The sequence below is a fragment of the Malassezia japonica genome, chromosome 5, assembly GCF_029542785.1.
Source record: "Malassezia japonica chromosome 5, complete sequence".
NCBI lineage: Eukaryota > Fungi > Basidiomycota > Malasseziomycetes > Malasseziales > Malasseziaceae > Malassezia > Malassezia japonica.
Window position 1 is genome coordinate 354819 of NC_083374.1, and position 19448 is coordinate 374266.

Below are 19448 nucleotides of genomic sequence, written 5' to 3' on the forward strand. Positions count from 1 at the left end.
ATCCACCATGAGCGATGCGCTGAGCCCCGCCGAGGCGCTGTCGGTGTATGACGCGCCGAAGCCGTTCAAGTCGCGCACGTACGTGGACCGTACGAGTGCTACGACCAACCGCCGGAACAAGTCGCTGAAGCAGATCTTGAACCAGGACCGCGACGCGCACCTCCAGCGCCTCGGCCTCCTGGACAAGACCAAAAAGAAGAACGAGCCGAAGCGCCGCAAGACCGCCGCGGACACCGGATCGGCCCCTGAGTCTACCGAGGCGCCCTCGTCGCCCGCGGAGGATGCAGCGGAGCCGAGTAGGCCGCCGCGTGGCGTGCCGACTTGTATGTCGCCCTGCTGACCCAGACACTTCGGTCGAGGCACCGCCGAGCTTGCTGCCTGCCAAGCACTACTGCGACGTGACAGGCCTGGTGGTACGTCGCTTGACTCACACAGGGCAACTATACCGATCCCAAGACGCGCATGCGGTATCACAGTGCCGAGATCTACGAAATTATCAAAGGATTCGCACCGGGTGTGGACAACTCGTACCTTGCCCTGCGTGGAAATGCTTCGCAGCTTATGTAGACTAGATTAACCGTTCCTTGTCCGTCGCGCGCCAGTTGGCCATCCGCGCCGCCACCGGCACCTCGTTGATAATCGACTTGGCCGGCGCACTCGGTTTGTGTAACGACTCGCGCAGCTCCTCTGTCGTCCGTGGATGCCGCTGGGTGAGTAAAGATGCGTACGAATTCGGTCTCGGGGGGCGTAAAGCGGTCGCGGATCTGGGTCAGAGAAAATACGTACCGGCCGCACATGCTTGTCGTACCACGCGGGGTCACCAAAGTAGATCATGAATCCCAGAGGAAACAAGAGATAGCTGCATTAGCACAAACGACCTACAAGCCGAAGCGAAACACCTCCATGTTAGGGCCCGCCATCCTGCACCGTGCGTGAAGGAAGAAGTGGATGACTAAGCTAGTCCCTTGCCACCATGGGGAAAGGTACGCGGGGCAAGTCGTCCGCGTCCGCAGCCACACGCAAGAAGCAGGCCGCCAAGGCCGCCGCCAAGCATGGCGGTGGTGATGCGCCACCGCCGACGCAAAAAAGCGGCAAGAAATTGTCCAAAAAAGAACGCCAGGCGCTCAAAACGAAGAGCTACGTTCCGCCGCCGAAGCCGCCGCAGCCCCCGCCGTTTCCGCTGGACTCGATGGGCCTCGCGAGCCTGCTGCCGGCGGACCTGGTAGTACTGCTGCGCAAAGCGCTCAAGAAGGATATCGTGACGCGCGTGCGCACACTCGAATCGCTCCTCGCCTGGATCCAGGGCAAGCCGGTCGACGAGCAGGAAGTGCTCAGCGACGAGGAGCGCAGCAGTGCGCTCCTCATCATGATTCCGTGCTGGGTGCACCTCTTTCCCCGCCTGGCACTGTCGCCGTCGCAGCGCCTGCGCTACCTCACGCTGCAGGTGCACAAGGAGCTCCTCCAGCTCCCCGATGTGCGCGAAGAGCTGACTGGCGCACACAATATCGAGCCGATTCTCGGATTCTGGGCGGTACTTGCGCATGATACGACCCGCTCCGTCGCGCGCCTCGCCCTCCAGCTCTGGAAGGACTCGGTGTCGTGGGAGGGCAGCGAGCAGCCGCCGCGTGTGCCTCTCAATGAATATACCACGACGCTCCTTGACCACCTGCGCCCGATCCTCTTGACTGAGTCGGCGTCGGTCGCACTCGCGCACTCGACCGCATCGCTGCAACTCTCGACGTCCAACGAGCCGCACCTCGACGCCAAGAGCCGCGACGAGACGAATGTCGACGAAAGCGCCGACGAGCTCGACGCACGCCTCGTTGCAGGCGGCCTCGGCGCTCTAATCACCCTGATTCAAACCGCGCCGGAGCTCGATGAGACGGAGCTCGAGTCGTTCGCCGAGTCGCCCACGCTCTGGACCTCGCTGCAGACGCGCACGTCGATGGAGGAGAGCACCATGCTTGGAAATGATGCGCCACTCGTCCGCCAGCGCGCTTGGGCGCTCCTTGCGCTGCTTAATGCGCGTATGCCAAAGCTCGTCGACGAGCACCTCGATACGATCATGGCCCATGCCTTTAGCGGTGCCTGGGCCGAGCGCAACGTTGCTGTGCTCACGGACATGCTCGCAGCGCTCCTGCCGCTCTTGCGTCGCCGCCCGGATGCGTGGGAAGAGGACGAGGACGAGGAAGACGAGGATCCCTTCTCCGACTTTCTCACATGGGCGCAACTCGCCGGCGTACAGGCGCCACGGGTCTGCTTCCCGGCTGTGCTCGTGTTCCTGTCGACCGTGCCGCCTTCGGTGCTTCCGCCGACGACCGAGGCGGCGGCCGAGGTCCTGCGCCCACTCGTCGCGCTCGCACACGTGCTTGTGCAGAGCACCGGCTCGATCGATCCCCTTGGCTGGGACGCGTACGCCTCGATGGTGTGCGAGTGCATTGCGTTCCTCGCGATGCGCATCCTGCGCACCGGCGACGACGAAGAGAAGCAAAGCGCCGTTGCACTTACCACCGAGCTGCTCTCGGTGGTGTGGGACGAGATGGTGATTGGGCGCGCTACCGACGTGCCGCGTATACCGGCGCGCTTCTGCAAAAAGACGGCGCGCGAGTGGGGCCGGTGCCTCGTCAAGCTCGATACCGAGGTGGATGGCCAGTCGGTGCTCGATGGCACGCTTGCGCATGCGCGTCGCGACCTGGACGCCGAGTTTGATCATGCGGATGAGGAGGCGACCCGGACCAGCCTCGACGCTGCCGAGGCGATGGGCAATGCGCTCACTGCTGCGCTCGACGCCGCCAATGCACGCAATCCGCCGCTGCCCACGCTGGCAGAGCGCATAGTTGCGCTTGGCAGCCGTCTGATCTTGCTGCTGTGCGCTGGTGCGGCATGCTCGATGGCCGCACTGCCGGTCCTCTCGAATGTCCTCTCCTCGCCACTTGGTCAGGGCGCACACGAGGCCAAGGACGCGCTGCACAAGGTCGCTACGACGCATGCCGCACAGGCCGCCGCCCCGGCTGATGCCGCGGCATTCTACGAGGCGTACATGACGCTCGGCCAAGGCACTTCTGATGTCCACGATATCTGGACCGCAGTGCTCGAGCAGAGCATGCCGCCGCACTTTTCGAGCCTTCCGCTGCTCCTGCGCATCGGACAGCACACGCCGCTGCCCGATGTTGCAATGCTTGCGCCGTGGCAGGCCTCGCTCAAGGCGTACCTCGCCGAGAACGAGCCCCCTCGCGACGTCGCGGCTGGCCTGCTGGGTGCGCCGCCTGCGCTGCTTGGCGACGCCGAGGACGCGGTACTTGCGGCAGCGGCTACACACGTCCAGCGCAGCGCCGACGATGCATGGGCCGCCGCACTCGGTCAATGGCACGCATACGCGCCGGAAGAGCGCACGGCCCGCTTCTGCTCGGAGCCTGCGCTGCAGCGCGCGCTCCCGGCCGTGTATGCGGCCGGCTACCTTCACAATGTGGCCCAGGCACGCGACCTGTGGAATGCGGTCGCTTCGGCCGCCTCGCAACCGCTGGATGCCTACGCAGTCAGTGCGCTGCGTGCGGCGATCCTCAAAGGCGATGTCCCTGCATCGGCCGTCTTTGCGGCCGCTCGTACGCTGCCGGGCGACGGTGTGCCGATTTTGCAGGTCCTTCCGGACAAGTCGCAGCTGGATGCAGCGCTGCTGCTTGCGCTTGACACGCCCATGGCCGAGTACCATATCCTGGATCCGCTCATACCGGTCAACCCGCTGCACGGCAACCCTGACTGGTTTGGCCTTGCATCAGTGCTGCATGCGTACCTTGCGGCGCTTGAGCACGAGCGTGGCCTGGCCGAGCACATTGCCTACGCGCTCCCGCATCTCATCTATGCCGCGATCACGATCGAAGACGCTCTGCAGGGCTCCAGCAGCCTCGCTGCCTACGTACTTTCGGAAAACCCGGACCAGGACGAGGTCGAGGACCGCTGTGAGGGCGGATGTTACCCTGAAGGCCACGACTGGGAAGGCCCGGCGCGCCAGCAGCTGGTGCGCATTGCGCATACGCTAACCCGCCTTCTAGCATCTACCGCGTCCGAGCTGCCCGAGACATGGCACGTCGACGCTGCCAAGGCGGTCGCTGCCGATGCACCGTTTGATACACTCACCACGATCGTGTGCGATGTGTGGAAGCAGGGCAAGGATGCGCCGCACATCTTTTCGCGCATTCTCGCGCGCCTCTTTTCTGGCATCTTTTCACTGAGCTCTGCATCGCCGACCGAAGTGGAGCCATGGATCCGGCTCGTGAGTGCCAAAGCGACGCCGGATGCGTACCGTGGCGCACTGCTGCTGGCGACGCGCTTTGCGGCCGACACCAAGGCGCACGATCGCGTACGCAACGAACTCGGCGCGTCGCTTGGCGGTACGCCGCCGAGCCGTGCGAATACTGAAGGCGTATCGCTGCTGACGCTCCTCAGGTGTGCAGCTCCGCCGCCCGAGCTCGGCCTGCCGCTCATTCCGATGCAGCGTGCGGTGCATGCAATGCAGGCGGTGCAAAACTGGCTCAAGTCTGAGGAGGATATCGACGACGACGTGTTTGCCCTCCTCCCTCCTGTCTGTGCCGAGCTCGCGCCGGTCCTCCAAGGCGTGGCCGGCCGCCCGATCGAAATGATGTTCGACCTGGTCGAGGAAAACCTAGCCGCGGCCGACATCTCGGCCACCGTTGCTGGCTGGCCCGCGATCCACACGACGCTGAGTCTGTACGAGGTGCTGCTCTCGCTGGAGTCCGAGCACGTCGCTGCTGCGCTTGCGTCGCACAAAGAGGCAATTGACAAGGCCTTGCACGATCTCTTTTTACAGATCGGCAAGATGCTGTCGCATCCCGACCCCACGGCAGACCTTTCGACCGAGTCGATCATCGTGAACGCGCCGGTCCGCTGCGCAGTTTATGAAAAGCTTGCGCGACTTGCCAGTGACCTCCCGCCGAAAATCTTCGCACAGGACCAGGCGGCGCTGGCCTACATGATCCAGAGCACGACGACTGCGCTTCCTCTGCAGTTTGCCGCGTTCCGTCTCTACACGGTGCAGACGCGCGAGACGGTGCGCGAGCAAGTTATCGAGCTTGCGGTGGCGCCCGATCAAGCCCCCCAGCCTCTCGATGCGTCGTTTGTGCACTCGCTCACGCGTTACGCGCCCATCACGAGCGCCGTGTGGGATGAAAGCAAGTCGTACTATGGCCTCTTTTCCTTCTTTTTGCAGTGGCTCGCCATCTTTGAGCACTTTACTGAGGCGTCGCTTGCGCTGAAATCGGTATACGCCGCGGCACTCGAGCAGCACTCGCTCACCGGCTCGCTGCTGCTGCCGAGCATCTTTGCGGTGCTCGGTGGTGCTCCGCGCAACGAGCGTGCGATCAAGCCGCTGGATATGACCCGCTACGCAATTGACGACGTGCTTCTCGAAGAGCTGTCGCCGACGAACCCCATCTCGGCGCAGGTGCTTGCGGCGCATGTGTACTACCGTGCGCTGATCCACCTCCCGACGCAGGTGCGCGACTGGTTCCTGTCGGTGCGCGACCGCCAGCTGTCGTTGCAGGTGAGCCACCTCACGACCAAGTTCTGCACGCCGCTCCTGGCCGAGCGCGAGCTGAGCCACCTGCGCGATCCTACAGCGCTTTCGCGTCTGCAGGACGAGGCGATGGCAATCAAGATTCTCTCGTCGAACGAGGTCGTGGCGACATACACTGTGGACGAGCACCCGATGGAGATCGGCGTGCGTCTCCCCAGCGACTTTCCCTTGCACGGCGTCGAGATCCGCGACATTAAGCGCGTCGGCGTCAGTGAGGCGCAGTGGCGTGCGTGGCTTTTGGCCGTGCAGCAGATGCTCAGTGGCAAGAATGGTCTGATCCTCGATGCGCTCATGCTCTTCAAGAAGAGCGCCGAGGCCAAGTTCCAGGGCTACGAAGGCGCCGAGTGTGCGATCTGCTACTCGATCATCTCGCCGACCGACCAGACGCTGCCGAACAAGCCGTGCCGCACATGCAAGCACCGCTTCCACGGCAGCTGTCTGTACAAGTGGGTGAGCACGAGCGGTGCGTCTACGTGCCCTCTATGCCGTTCCATTCTTTGAGGCCAGAGCATTCACCTGCTCCGGCGATAGGCCGTCGAGGCTGCGTCAGAAAAGAAACGTACCGCTCGAGAAGATAGTCGACCTCGACCTCCTTGGTCATGGGAATAATAAACTCTTGATAGAGCCGCACGACCTCGGCCGTCTGGATCTTGCGTACCTTCTCCTTGTTGTGCTCGGGCGCGGCCTGGTCGAGGTCCTGGCCGTAGATCTCTGCCTTTTGTGCGACGCGTTTCAGCAGCACCGCTTCGACAGCGGGCTTGGTAATCAGGCCAGCCAGCGCCTCGCGGTTGCGCGAGTGGATGTGGGGAATGAACGCAGCCGGGTCGTCGCGGAACTTGCTCTCGGACACAAACATGCCAAAGTGGATGCGGCGGTTGATCGCGCTGAGCGCCTCGACGTCGCCGATCGCACTCGAGCCGTACTGCCGGTCGTCGTCGATACCGCCCTCACGCAGCGTGATGCGGGGCACAATCTCTTCCGTGTAGAACTTTAGCACGTCCTTCGACACGTTGACGTGGTGGGGATGCAAGAGGTCGGGGTAGTCGACCGGCGTCAAGATCGGCTTCGGCATCGTGCTCACGTCGGTGAACGCGTATTCATCGGGGCTGGGTCAGTAGAGCGACATACGCAGTCCAGCGGCCGAGCTTGGCTTCATTAGTAGATTGACGTACCATGACTACTTTCGGTCTCTTTCAGGAGCCACGCGAGCCACGAGCCGCTCCAGTTCTCCTTGTCCTTGAGCTCGGGGAACGCGCCGTCCTCGTACATGCGTTTGTTGTGCGCAAACTGCGTGCGCTCAATAAGGCGGAACACGATCGTGTCCTCCATGCGCTGCAGCGTGGCGCGGATCTTGTTCAGCGAGAGAATATCCTCGCTGCTCGCATTGTGAAAATTGATCGAGTCCGACATGCTGGTCGGTGGTGTGGAGAAGCGGGGCTGTGGAGGCGGCAATTACGTTTGCCCTGTACAATGCTATTTGGCGGTAAAGAACCAGTTGCCGGTCGGCTTTGGCGCGGCGTTGGCAGCAGCTGGTGGTGGGAGACCGCCGCCACGGAGGGGCTTGGCGATACGGCCGAACGGTAATGTGCCTTTAGGGTCGGAGCTGAGCGCAGAGACTTCGGGAAGCCCGTTCCGCGACGTGTACAGCTCGTCTTCGAGCGTTTGGATGCGCTCGTTGCGTGCTGCAAGTTTCTTTTCGGCAGCAGATACATCCTGCTTTAGCGTCGTGTTCTGCTCGACGAGTCGGTGCTGCACATTCGCGAGCTGCTCGAGATGGCGCTCGAGCATGCCCATCTTCTTTTGCTGGGCGCGCAGATGCAGACTCTGGAGCAGCATGTTGTACTGGTCCTGCATTTCCTCGAGAGCCATCTCCATCGACACAACCTTTTCGCTGCGCTCGCGGAGGCCGTGCATGAGCTGCTGTTTCATACGTTCATACTCGCGCAGGCGCATCGTAATCAGCTCGCGCGACTTTTCCATTTGGGTCGACGCGTCGACCAGGCGCCGAATGACGGCCGGATCGACATTGCCTTGGGCCGTGAGCGTATCAGTGAGAAGCGACATCGCCTCGCGCTGTTCTTCGTGCGAGGTACGCAGATCGTCGAGCGTGCCTTTGAGCCCTTCGGTCTCTTCGGAGCGGATGGAAAGCAGGTGCTCCAGGTGCGAGACTTCGGTGCTCGTGTTGAGCTGTGTGGCGGTCGTGTGCTCTTCCAGGAGCTGGCGCAGCGACGCGAGCTGGCCGCCCGTCTCGTCGCCGAGGCGCAAGCCATGCTCGAGGGCACCAATGTGGTCGGTAATCAGGTCGTAGCGCTGCTGCAGCGCAGCGTAGCGGTCGCCCAGCGCCGCTTTCTGCTGTTGCAGGACGACCATCTCTTGTGCGGTAATACGCGCAGACTGCATCTGGCTAGAGAGCGCGACCTGCTCCTGGATGATGTTGTCGCGCAGGCGGCGCACGTCGTCCATAGGCACCGGCGCATTTTCGCTGCTGGCCTGCTCAAGGCGACCGACAATCGCAAGCATCGCATCCACGCCGGGGCGGTGCTCGAGTGCCAGATCCGAGAGCATCGTATCCAGGCGTTCTGTGTACTCGGGCGCCGGCTGTGCAGTCGATGCTTCCGTCGGCGTCTCTTTTGGCGTCGGCACATTGGCGCGTGCTTTCTCGGCGGCCCAGTCGGCCTGGATCGCATCACGCTGTGCCATGGCCTCGTCGCGCGCATAGACCAGCTCGTCGGCTTGCAGACGCAGCGCACTCTGCTCGGTTTCGAGCGCACGTACGCGCGTCGAGGCCGCGAGTTCTTGCTCGCGTACGGAAGCAAGCTCTGTACGCAACGCCGCGAGCGTCGCGTCGCGATCGTCGTCCGGCAGGGGATCGCGCATCGGCGACGCGTTGCGGACCGGCGACGCGTTCTTGGACGGAGAAGGTAGCCGCGGCTGGAACGATGCCCATCTTGACTCGGGCACCGACCGTCCTGCCCGCCACTCGGTGAGCTCGGCCTGGAGCGCCTCCGCGAGGCGTTTGTGGGCCGCTGCCTGGGCGGTCGCCTTGCGCAGCTGTGCGCGCAGTTCCTCGGGCGACAGCTCTGCATTGACGCGTGCATTGTTCTGGATCGATTTGGCGCGTACACCGAACCGGAGCGTTGATAATGTCTCTTCGGCATTGTAGGCGACTGGCGAGCAGTTGACGATGAGCGTCGTGCGCGAATTTCCACCGAGCGACTCTTGGAGGATGCGCGTGAGCTTCGAGTCACGGTATGGAACGTGCGACGACTTGCCGTCAGTAAGGGCATTGATCACCATGCCGAGCGCGCTGAGACTCTTGTTGATCTTTTTCGCCTCTTCGAGCGTCTGTCCACTTGCGCCTGTCTTTCCGACCTTTTCAGAGCCAGCCAGGTCCACGAGGTACAGCGAGCCCGACTTGGTCGTGCCATTCTCCGTGTTGCGCTGCTGGATAGTAAATAAGAAGATGCTGTGCGAGCGCGAGGATTCCGTGTTCATCTTGGTCGACGCGACCGCGCGATTCAGCTGGCCTTGCTCCAGGATACTAAACACCTCGTCCGCATTGCTCACATAGTACTCCGAGAGCCCCTTAACGTAGACGCCCCGCGTGCGATCCTCGTGCACCTGGAGGTTATCGAATGCGGGGACGAGCAAGTCGCGAACGCGTTCCATATAAATCTCCATGTACGAGACCTTGACGAGGTACTCGAGCGTCGGTGGGCTCGACACGATCCGCTCAAAGATCTGCTCCGTGATGCGCGGCGTGATACCCCGCAGCTCCTCGTCGGCAATGTCGGGTCCCTGGGTGAGACGCGAGACGTACCATCATGGTATGCGTCTTTCCCGAGCCCGTCTGTCCGTAGGCAAAAATCGTGCCATTGTACCCATTCAGGACATCTGGATAAGCGACACTACGCACCAGTCACGGTCTGTTTGATGCTGTACTCAAACACGTCGACCTGACGCGAGTCCATCGGAAACACGCGATCAAACGTAAAGGAGCCGCTTTCGCCAAGCCGCGGCAGCCGCACCGTCTGCAAGTCTTCCACGGCAACCACGACGTCGGCGTCCGCCGCCGTGCCCCCCTGCGGTACCGCCGCCGGGCGGAAACGCGACACGACCTTGACGTTGGCCGCCATAGCGCACAGACAAGATGACTAAGCAGGTTTCCTCCGACGGCGATGGCGGCGCAGGCAACGTACGAATCGCGCGCAGCCAAGCACCCCAACTCGTGCGCCAAACAGCTTCTCGAGTCGATTGCCCAGAAGCAGTCGAACCTCTGTGTGAGCGTCGACGTGACGCGCAAGGAGGATCTCCTCGAAATTGTCGACACGGTCGGACCTTTTGTGGCGCTCGTCAAGACGCACATTGATATTGTCGAGGACTTTGACTGGGACCTGATTGAGCAGCTGTCTGCTCTGAGCGTGAAGCACAAGTTCCTCATCTTTGAGGACCGCAAGTTTGCCGACATCGGTACGTTGCCACACTGACCCAGGAAACACCGTGAGCCTGCAGTACTCGGCCGGTGTGCACCGCATTGCGCACTGGTCGCACCTCACGAATGCGCACCTGATCCCCGGCCCGGGTATCATTTCCGGCCTTGCATCGGTTGGCACGTCGCTGCAGCGCGGCCTGCTTTTGCTCGCGGAAATGAGCACCAAGGGCAGCCTCACGACCGGCGCATACACCACGGCCAACGTCAAGGCGGCTATGGAGGACGAGAGCGACTTTGTGATGGGCTTCATTGCGATGCACCGCGTGCACGAGGACCCCGCGCACATCCCGGAAGGCGCGACCGACGCGCAAAAGGCCAAGGACCTCTTGATCCTTACGCCGGGCGTCGGCCTCGACGTGACCGGGGACGGCAAGGGCCAGCAGTACCGCACGCCCCACCAGGTCGTGCACGACAGTGGCTGCGACGTGATGATTGTCGGCCGCGGGATCTACAGTGCGATGCTCGCCAAGGACGTGGAGCGCGAAGAGGCGCTCGTCCAAGTGCGCCAGCAGGCCCAGCGCTACCGTGACGCGGGCTGGCAGGCGTACCTTGCGCGCATTGGCGCTGCTCGTACGTAGGCCTTAGAGTCAAGTCTGACACACAGCCCGACGATCGACGCGGCTCGGCGTGCCGCTCACGCCTCCGAGGGGGCTGCACACCAAGGCGAAGCGCACCGTGCCCAAGGTCGAGGAGGAGCAGATGACCGACGTGAAGGAGGAGGCGACACTCGAGCTGCCGGACGCGAGTCCGTCCAAGGCGTCGCCCCTTAAAAAGATCAAGATGGAGCTGACCGAGGACGAGGTGCGCAAGGTCAAAGTGCCGCGCAACTGGCGCGACGTGTACGAGCTCATGGCCAAGCAGCGTGCCGAGATCATCACCCCGGTGGACACGATGGGGTGCGAAGAGAACGGACAGGAGAACCGCCGCGCGGATCGCGGCCGCATCGGGCCGGACGGCAAGCAAGAGAGCCAGGAGGAGAGCGAGAAGCGGCTAAGGTTCACGACGCTCGTGAGCCTGATGCTCAGCTCACAGACCAAAGACCCGGTGACGGCAGACGCGGTGCACAAACTGCAGACGACGCTGGCCAACGGCCTCAATCTCCAGTCTGTCCTCGACGCCTCCGACGACGAGATCCAGGCGTGTATTGCCAAGGTGGGCTTCTTTCGGCGAAAGACGGAGTACCTGCGCCGCGTTGCTGTCATTCTCAAAGAGCAGCACCATGGCGACGTGCCGCAGACGATCGACGAACTATGCGCGCTTCCCGGTGTCGGGCCCAAAATGGCCTTTTTGCAGATGCAGAGCATGGGGTTCAACGTCGGTATCGGCGTCGACACGCACGTCCACCGCATCTCGAACCGCCTGGGGTGGTGCAAGACCAAGACGCCGGAGCAGACGCGCCTCGCGCTCCAGAGCTGGCTCCCGAAAGAGGTACGTGCTTGCACTTACGCAGCTTCACACAGTCATTAACAAGCAAATGGTCGGCTTCGGCCAAGTCGTCTGCGTGCCGGTGGGGCCGCGGTGCGAGTACGTTGCGCTACTGACCTAGTCTGTGCTACATCGGCAGGGCACGGCGATGCCCGTCCTACCACAAAGTCGACGCCAAGTCCCTTGTAAAGCGTGTCCCAGTCCAGTACTGGGACGGGACGGTCGACGCGGGCTATGGACGTGTGCCAAAGGTGAAGCAGGAAGCCATCGACGCCGCCCCGGAAGACAAGAAACTCTCCGTAGCCAAAGAGGAGCCCCTCGACTGGTAGTGGAGGTTGAAAAATTGGGCTCTTTTATGCACGTCCCGACGACGATGATGCGCGAGGCGAAAGGAGCCGACCGGCCGCGCGAACGCGCGCGGCGCCCTGAGAAAGCCAAAGAGGCCGAACAAGAGGCACCCTCGGCGCCTGCTGCCGCAGAAGAGGCGCCGGATGCCGAAGACAGCATCCTGAACCGCACCGCCTTGTCGCTCGCCGGCCATGCATTGCCGCCGCGCAAGGCCGCGGCCAAGACCCTCGCGCAGTTTACGCAGCTGCGCAGGCTCGACCTCTCCGATATGCAGGCTTCGGACGATGCGCCAAACGGACTCGAGGACCTGCGCATCCTCACGCAGGCCGTGTCGCTCAGCAAGAAACACGCCAAGAAGCACGGCTCGACGGCGCTTGCCGACCGCCTTACGTGGCTGAACGTATCAAATAACCCGGAGCTGGGACAGAGAGACTATGCGCTCGACGGAATCGACGAGCTTGCAGCGCTGCACGGTACGTATTTGATCTGACGCAGTGTTCAACGCATCGCACTGCAGCCTGCGTAGCCTTCCGGCGGGTCTCTCGGCCTTGTCGCAGCTCAAGGCGCTGGTCGTCTCGCACAATGCCATCGCGGGCCTCCCGCAGGTGATGCCGCATATGCCGGAGCTCAACACGCTCGTCCTCTCGAACAATGCGCTGACGACGCTGCCCAAGACGCTGCCTGCGTCGCTCCCGGCGCTCAAGAAGCTCAGCATCAGCCATAACCAGCTTACAGACGGCGGCGCACTGCCGGACTTTAGCGTATGTGCGCACCTGCGCGAGGTGCGTCTGTGCGGAAACAAGGCACTGCAGCGCCTTCCGGCGCATATCCAGAAGTGGGGCAAAGGCGTCGACGGCGGCGCGCCGGGTCTCGCTCTCCTCGACGTGAGCGACTGTGGCCTCGATGACTTTGCGAGCATTGCGCCGCTGCTCAAGGCATCGGATGCATCGCGCCGTGGTTTGAGTAACCTGTGCTTGAAAGGAAACGGCGTCGCGGCCGAGGAGGAATACCAAGACAAGGTACGTACCGCGACTAACTCAGATCCTCGACGCATACCCCGGCCTGCGTATTCTTGATAATGTGCGTCTGCACCCCAAAAAGAGCCAGGCAGAAGAGCAGGAGGCGCCCAAGGACGAGCCTGTCGAGCCCAGGAAAGGCGAGCGGAAAAGCAAGGCCCCCGAGGATGCCCAGGCCGAGCGCTCCGAGCCGACCGAGCGCAAGAAGCCCAAGAAGGACCGCTTCTTTCAGACCGAGCCAGTCCAAGCTCCGGAAAAGCCAGAGCAGGCCGAGCCGAAGCGCAAGCGCAAGGACCGTGCCGAGGAGCCTGCGCGTGAGACGGAAAAAAAGGCACGCAAGCACGCCGAGCCTGCGCCCGAGGCCACGCCCGAGCCTGAGCCTGCCGATGCCGCGGAAGTCGGAAAAAAGGTGCGCAAGCGCAGCGGGCGTGGCCCCAAGAAGCACCGCGGCGAGGATGCGGAGCATGCGCGTCTCCTTGCGCGCGCCGGCCCTGCGCCGGACGAGCCGATGGACAAACCGATGGACGAGCCAATGGACGAGCCCGAAGTGGATGCCCCCGCTGCCTCTGAGCCGCCTAGCACACGCTCGAAAAAGACACGCCGCAAGAAGAAGGAGGCGCACACTGTCGAGCTTACGATGGACGTTCCTGCGCCCGAGGCTGCTCCTGCGCCCCCGCCCCCCCGTGCGCCGTCGCCGGCACCCGAGCCCGTGGCGGCCAAGCCGGACACGGGCGTGGTCGACGTCGTCGAGGTGCGCAGCAAGCCCCGCACGGCACCGCTGAGCATGCTGGCGCGTCGTGACGATGATGATCTAGGTAGTTGGTAGCTATGCGTCCTTTACCTTGTCCATGAACGGGTCCTGCCAGTAGCTGATCGAGAGGCGCAGCCAGACCCACATCACGCCGAGCGCGCAGTAGACACTGGTCGCCATCAAAGGAAGGAACTCGATGCGTGGCGACGCAAGGGTCGGTGCCGCCGCAACCGCGAGCGGCCACACGACATTCGTGACGAGGGCCAAGAGCGCGAGGCCGTACATGTACTGCGTCTCGAAAAAGTGCACAATCTCGCCGAGGTTCGTCGGCATCGGGCGCAGGACGCGGCGGTGCAATGCGTGGCGCACGACCGCGAACCAGATCGCGCTGTACACGAGCTTGACCGGCGTCTCGAGCGGCGTAAAGAGCAGCGGAAAGAGCGACACGATCGACACGGCCGACAGCAGCTCCCAGATGCGCAGGTAGGCGTAGCCGTGCGCGGCGACGAGGCTGAGCGGTACCACGGCGAGGAGGATCGCCTTTTCGTGGACGTGCCATCCGACGGCAAACGACGTGAGGCCACAAAGCGCGACGCACAGCACGAGCGCGCGGTACGTCGGCCGCTGCCACAGGCGCACCGCGTACAGCACCATGCAAGCAAGAGCGAGCAGGAAGCACGTCGGCGGCCGCACGTCGGGCAGCACGCCAAACGCGGTATCCCCGACGATGCCACGCGACGCCGACACGACGCCCGACTTGCCGGTCGCAAAGAGCAGGACGCGATCGAGCGCCGTGTAGAGCGCCCAGACGTTCGGCGCCCAGTACGCATGGATCAGGCCGCGGTGGAACGGAAAGAGGCGCGCATACATGGCGCTCATCACGCTCGCGGTGCCCTCGCCGTGCACTGCGTCGAGTGCAAACGGCGCAATGCTCAGCACAAACGGTGCGATCGTCGCGGCGCCGAGCTGTGCGGTCCGTGCGAAGGCCGCGGCCCACGCCTTGCCCGACGTCGGCAGCGTCGGGAAGAGGTACGCGCGGAAAAGGTACACGGTCCACGCCGGTGCCACGTACAGATAAATGTGCTTCAGGTTGAGCAACGACGAAAAGAGCGCGGCACACAGCAGCATTCGGTCGACGCGTGCGGCCCACAGCGACCAGAGCATCACGCCAAAGAGCACGCCATTGTACTGAAAGTGGATGTGGTCGACCATCAGCAGGCCGGGGTGTAGCAGCACGCTCAGCAGCAGCACGCGGTTCGCGCTGTGCTCCGGCGTGCACCGCGCGTGCGCGTAGAGCGCCGCGGCAAGCACGAGCTCGGTCACGAGCACGGTCGCGCGCATGTACGCTTTGCACGGCCATGCCGCATAGCCCAGCGCGTGCAGGTCGACAATCTGCTTGTCGACCCACGCCGCGGGCTGCGCCAGGAGCCACGAGAGGTAGGCAAAGAACGGCGGATAATCAAGCGTCCACTCGGACGTCGCGTCGACGTACCACTCCCGCAGCGGCAGGCTGTACGTCACCGCAAACCAGTTGCGGTGGACTTCCATGTCGGTCGAGTGGTACGCCGGCCATAGCAGCACTTTCGTGAGCGTGCCGAGCACCAGCGCCGTCACGCCCGGCGCGTCCATCGTGGAAGGGGCTCGTGCGTTGTCGGCCGAAGTTGATGGTGCGCCACGACTTTTACCAGACCGACGCGCAGGCGGTTGTGTCGGTGTACGCCAAGGGCGCAGCGCGCGACGACGTGCAGGTCACGGCAGACGGGCAAAAGGTACGTGGTACGGCTTATGCAGCTCTCGGTCGTGTTTACTGGCGGTACTCACGAGGGGACGCGCCTTGATCTGACGCTGTACGGAGCCGTGGAGGTGGCCGGCGTGCGTGTGCTCGCGACCAAGGTCGAGATCACGCTCCATAAAAAGGTGCCAGCACAGTGGCCGACACTCGAGCAGAGCGGAGCGCCGGCCGTGCCAGCCGTGCCAGTCGCGCCGGCGGCTGCGCCGCAGGAAGCGCCGCGGCGCCCGCGGTCCAAGTGGGACGCGCTCCAAGTTGACGACGAGGAGCCCGTATCCGGCGAGGCGGAGCTCAATGCCTTTTTCAAAAAGCTGTATGCGGATGCGGATGATGACACGCGCCGCGCGATGGTTAAGAGTTTCCAAGAGTCGAATGGGACGTCGCTGAGCACCAACTGGGCCGAGGTCGGCAAGAAGAAGGTCGAGACGCGTGCGCCGTCCGGTATGGAGCCCCGCAAATACGATGCGTAGGAAAAATGATGTTGGTGTTTGGAATGGGTGAGAAGAAGGGAAGGGAGGGGAAGAGAGGGGAAGAGAGGTTGCAAGGGAAGAGAAGGGGCCTAGACATGCGGGGCTATGGGTTGTAGGAGCGGCTGGGAATAACCGGCCAAGGATGGTATAGGCAAAGTGTCGTCGAGAGCAAAGAGGTGTCCTACTAACGCTACTGCATCCCAGGGTGCGCCTTGTCGAGACTGTCAGAAACAAGAGGCGACTGAACGACATGGACTCCACTGTGGAGGCCATTTGCTTCACGGTCTTGTTAGACCTGACGTGCCTCGCTCTGGCGTCGTCCGTCGCCGTCTATAGTACATTGCTTCGTTACTTTCTCACTGGTGCTGCCATAACCATCGCCGCTTTGGAATATTGGTCCTCACTTTATTGCACGCCCCCCTTTCGATCCCCCTTGCCCAACGTGTCTTTCTCACTTCCCACTCTTATCTCAATGCGAATCAATAATCAATTTTCTACTCGTCTTGCGGCGTGTACTGCGGCCACCCCTTTGCAGGCGGTGTGAGCGTCGGTGCACGCAGCTCGCGGGGGAACATAGTCGCAAGACGCGTCTGGGCCATCAGGCGCGCGCGGCGCTTGACGAGCGTGCGCGAGCCCGGCGCCTCGGCGTCCGAGCTCGTCGTCCCCGGCAAGAGGCCGAGGTTTTTGAGGCGCTGCTGCTCTTCGACGTTGCGCTTGGTCGGCGCGCTGTACTGCGATGCACGCTTGAACAGCGCGGTGTCTTCCTTGCGCAGGTCCTCGACCGCCTCCTGGAGGAGCGAGCGCTTTTCGTTGAGCTGCTGCGCAAACTGCTCGCGTGCGCGGCGCTGGTGCAGCTGCCATGCGCGGCGGACTGTCTCGTACACCTCGCGGCTGGCCTTGCCCTGGCCGATCGCCTGGTCGAGCGTCGTCGGCGCGGTGTTCTTTTTGCTCTTCACCGGCGCCTGGGGAAAGATGATCTGGCGCAGGTTCTCGTAGCGCGGGTCGTTGCCCTGCGGCGTCGCCGGCGCGGCCGCGCGGCGCACTGCCGAGGTCGAGTAGGCACGCGCCTGGCCAAGCGACGGCTTCTGCGCCGAGGACGGCGTGCCGCTGCTCTTTTGCTGCGCCAGCGCGCGGATGAGGTTCAGCGCGGACCCCGCGCGGATCCACGCGAGGTGCGTCGCGCTGAGCGAGTGGCGCGTCGGCAGCTCAAACGCCTCCTTGATGGAGCCGTCCTCGTTGAACTTGGTCACACGCACACGCACCACCGTCGACAGGTCGCCGTCCGGGCGCAAGAGGTCCGACAGGTTCACCGTCTCGACGAGGTCGCCGCTGCCGATCTTCAGGTAGTCGTCCTCGTTCTCAAAGAGGAGGGTGAGCACGCCCTGCTTGCGCAGGTTCGTCTCGGCAATACGCGCAATGCTGCGGGCGAGCACAAGGTGGCAGCCGTACAGACGCGGCTGGAGCGCCGCGTGCTCACGCGCAGAGCCCTCGCCGTAGTTGTGGTCCGCGACGATCATCCACGGCTGGCCACGCGCACGCCAGCGCTTGGCCATACCCGGGATCGAGTCGAGCTCTTCGCCCGGGACATAGTCCAGCGCCTCGTTCACGTTGCCCGTCTCGTCGTTGGATGCGCCGATCAGCGTGTTCTCTGCAAGGTTGCTGAGGTGCCCCTTGTACTTGAGCCACGGGCCGGCGGCGCTGATGTGGTCGGTGGTGCACTTGCCGCGGATACGCAGCAGGCAGCGCAGACCCGGCAGCTCGTACTTGCCCTGGAGCGTGTCCTCGGCGCCGAACGGCGACGCGAACGGTGCGAGCGTCTCGAGGCGCTCGCTCTCGGGCGAGATGGCGACCTGCACCTCGGGCTGCGGCTCGGGCATCGGCTCGGGAAGGTAGGTCGTGTCGCCTTGCGCAAAGCCCTGCGACGGCAGCTCCTCCTGCTGCGGCGGCTGGAAGCGGAACTCGGAGCCGTCCGCCTTGGTAATCGCGTCGGTCATTGGGTTAAAGTCGAGGCGGCCCGCAAACGCAAACGCGGTGACAATCTCGGGCGCGGCAAGGAAGTTGAGCGTCTTGCCGTTGCCGTCGTTGCGCCCGCGAAAGTTGCGGTTGAACGACGTGAGGATCACGTTCGACTCGCCTTGGTGGTCGGTGCGCTTCCACTGGCCAATGCAGGGGCCGCACGCATTCGCAAGCACACGCGCGCCGGCGTCGGTAAGCGCCTGCTCGATGCCGTCGCGCTCGACCGTCGCACGCACCTGCTCGGAGCCGGGCGTGACGTCAAACGGCGTCTGGGCCTGCAGACCCGCGGCCGTCGCCTGGCGCGCGAGGTCCGCACAGCGGCTCATGTCTGCGTACGAGCTGTTGGTGCAGCTGCCGATCAGCGCCGCGGCCAGCTCCTTGGGGTGGTCGGCCGTGCCGGTGCGCACGCGGTCGACAAACGTCGAGAGCGGGACGTTCAGGTCCGGCGTGAACGGACCGTTGAGGCTCGGCTCGAGCGTCGACAGATCAATCTCGATGCGCTCGTCGTACTCGGCGCCCGCGTCCGCATTCAGGAGGCCCGCGTCGGCGGCGCGCGCGGCGGCGTGCGCAACGTCGCCGCGGCGCGTCGCCGCGAGGTAGCGGCCCATCGCGTCCGTGTACGGGAATGCGCTCGTCGTCGCGCCGATCTCGGCGCCCATGTTGGCCATCGTCGCGAGACCCGTCGCTGGGAGCGTCGCGAGGCCGGGGCCGGAGTACTCGACAATGTAGCCAGTGCCGCCACGCACCGTAAGGCGGCCTGCAATGTTCAGGATCACGTCCTTCGCCGAGCACCACGGCGAGAGCTCGCCAGTGAGGTGCACGTTGAGCGCTTTCGGCGCGAGCAGCTCCCACGGCGTCGCGGTCATGGCGTCGACCGCGTCCGCACCGCCAACACCGATCGCGAGGCAGCCGAGGCCGGACGCGTTCGGCGTGTGCGAGTCGGTTCCGAGCATGAGCAGGCCCGGCGCGGCGTAGTTCTCGAGCACAATCTGGTGGATAATGCCCGAGCCCGGCCGCCAGAACTCGATGCCGTACTTGCGGCAGGCGGACTCGAGGAACGCAAACACCTCATGGTGTTGGCTCAGCGAGCGCTTCAGGTCCGCGTCCGCACCCTCAAACGCCTGGATCAAATGGTCGCAGTGCACCGACGCCGGCACGGCGGCCTGGCGCAGGCCGCACGTCATAAACTGCAGGAGCGCCATCTGCGCGGACGCGTCCTGCATCGCCAGGCGGTCGACACGCAGTTTGAGGTACCGCTTGCCACGCACCGCCGACGGGTCCGCGCCGGCGTCCGCCAGGTCCTCCTCCGGGCGCAGCAGGTGCGAGTACACAATCTTTTCCGAGAGCGTCAGCGGGCGGTCCTTGAGCAGCGGGCGCACGGCCGCGAGCTGGTCGACAAGCTCCGCATAGCGCGGCATGCGCGAAGGGTGCACACGTTCCGTTGCAAGCGAAGCATAGCGCGCGACACCCGCACGCAGCGGCGTCCGCACCACCGGCCTCATTCCACTCCGCATCGTTGCAGAAAGATACCACGTGACTTTTCCCCGAGCC

At 63.9% G+C, this 19448-nt stretch overlaps 10 protein-coding genes across 10 annotated transcripts; 5 read left to right on the top strand and 5 right to left on the bottom strand.

Moving 5' to 3' along the window:
• Positions 1-7: 7 nt before the first annotated feature.
• On the top strand, positions 8-567 carry IES6 (chromatin-remodeling complex subunit ies6; the record flags this gene model as incomplete). Its single annotated transcript, XM_060266903.1, has 3 exons — positions 8-296; positions 346-413; positions 436-567. The coding sequence occupies 3 exons, from the start codon at positions 8-10 to the stop codon at positions 565-567; spliced, it is 489 nt and encodes a 162-aa protein (XP_060122886.1).
• A 1-nt stretch (position 568) lies between these two features.
• Positions 569-920, bottom strand: MJAP1_002972 (uncharacterized protein; the record flags this gene model as incomplete). Its single annotated transcript, XM_060266904.1, has 4 exons — positions 569-706; positions 729-764; positions 787-859; positions 883-920. The coding sequence occupies 4 exons, from the start codon at positions 918-920 to the stop codon at positions 569-571; spliced, it is 285 nt and encodes a 94-aa protein (XP_060122887.1).
• Positions 921-973: 53 nt separating this feature from the next.
• Positions 974-6044, top strand: MJAP1_002973 (uncharacterized protein; the record flags this gene model as incomplete). The annotated part of the gene is made up of 2 exons (XM_060266905.1): positions 974-5991; positions 6038-6044. The coding sequence occupies 2 exons, from the start codon at positions 974-976 to the stop codon at positions 6042-6044; spliced, it is 5025 nt and encodes a 1674-aa protein (XP_060122888.1).
• A 26-nt stretch (positions 6045-6070) lies between these two features.
• ARO7 (chorismate mutase) lies at positions 6071-7000 on the bottom strand (the record flags this gene model as incomplete). The annotated part of the gene is made up of 4 exons (XM_060266906.1): positions 6071-6131; positions 6154-6696; positions 6719-6740; positions 6763-7000. The coding sequence occupies 4 exons, from the start codon at positions 6998-7000 to the stop codon at positions 6071-6073; spliced, it is 864 nt and encodes a 287-aa protein (XP_060122889.1).
• A 63-nt stretch (positions 7001-7063) lies between these two features.
• MJAP1_002975 (uncharacterized protein) lies at positions 7064-9726 on the bottom strand (the record flags this gene model as incomplete). Its single annotated transcript, XM_060266907.1, has 3 exons — positions 7064-9388; positions 9411-9484; positions 9507-9726. The coding sequence occupies 3 exons, from the start codon at positions 9724-9726 to the stop codon at positions 7064-7066; spliced, it is 2619 nt and encodes an 872-aa protein (XP_060122890.1).
• Positions 9727-9768: 42 nt separating this feature from the next.
• Positions 9769-11836, top strand: URA3 (orotidine-5'-phosphate decarboxylase; the record flags this gene model as incomplete). The annotated part of the gene is made up of 5 exons (XM_060266908.1): positions 9769-10060; positions 10083-10656; positions 10730-11510; positions 11533-11606; positions 11629-11836. The coding sequence occupies 5 exons, from the start codon at positions 9769-9771 to the stop codon at positions 11834-11836; spliced, it is 1929 nt and encodes a 642-aa protein (XP_060122891.1).
• Positions 11837-11880: 44 nt separating this feature from the next.
• Positions 11881-13697, top strand: MJAP1_002977 (uncharacterized protein; the record flags this gene model as incomplete). Its single annotated transcript, XM_060266909.1, has 3 exons — positions 11881-12328; positions 12351-12874; positions 12897-13697. 3 exons carry the CDS (start codon positions 11881-11883, stop codon positions 13695-13697), a joined length of 1773 nt encoding a protein of 590 aa, XP_060122892.1.
• Positions 13698-15251, bottom strand: ALG8 (dolichyl-P-Glc:Glc1Man9GlcNAc2-PP-dolichol alpha-1,3-glucosyltransferase; the record flags this gene model as incomplete). The annotated part of the gene is made up of 1 exon (XM_060266910.1): positions 13698-15251. One exon carries the CDS (start codon positions 15249-15251, stop codon positions 13698-13700), a length of 1554 nt encoding a protein of 517 aa, XP_060122893.1.
• A 35-nt stretch (positions 15252-15286) lies between these two features.
• On the top strand, positions 15287-15881 carry MJAP1_002979 (uncharacterized protein; the record flags this gene model as incomplete). Its single annotated transcript, XM_060266911.1, has 2 exons — positions 15287-15391; positions 15414-15881. 2 exons carry the CDS (start codon positions 15287-15289, stop codon positions 15879-15881), a joined length of 573 nt encoding a protein of 190 aa, XP_060122894.1.
• Positions 15882-16375: 494 nt separating this feature from the next.
• On the bottom strand, positions 16376-19411 carry ACO2 (aconitate hydratase; the record flags this gene model as incomplete). The annotated part of the gene is made up of 1 exon (XM_060266912.1): positions 16376-19411. One exon carries the CDS (start codon positions 19409-19411, stop codon positions 16376-16378), a length of 3036 nt encoding a protein of 1011 aa, XP_060122895.1.
• Between the last annotated feature and the right edge of the window lie 37 nt (positions 19412-19448).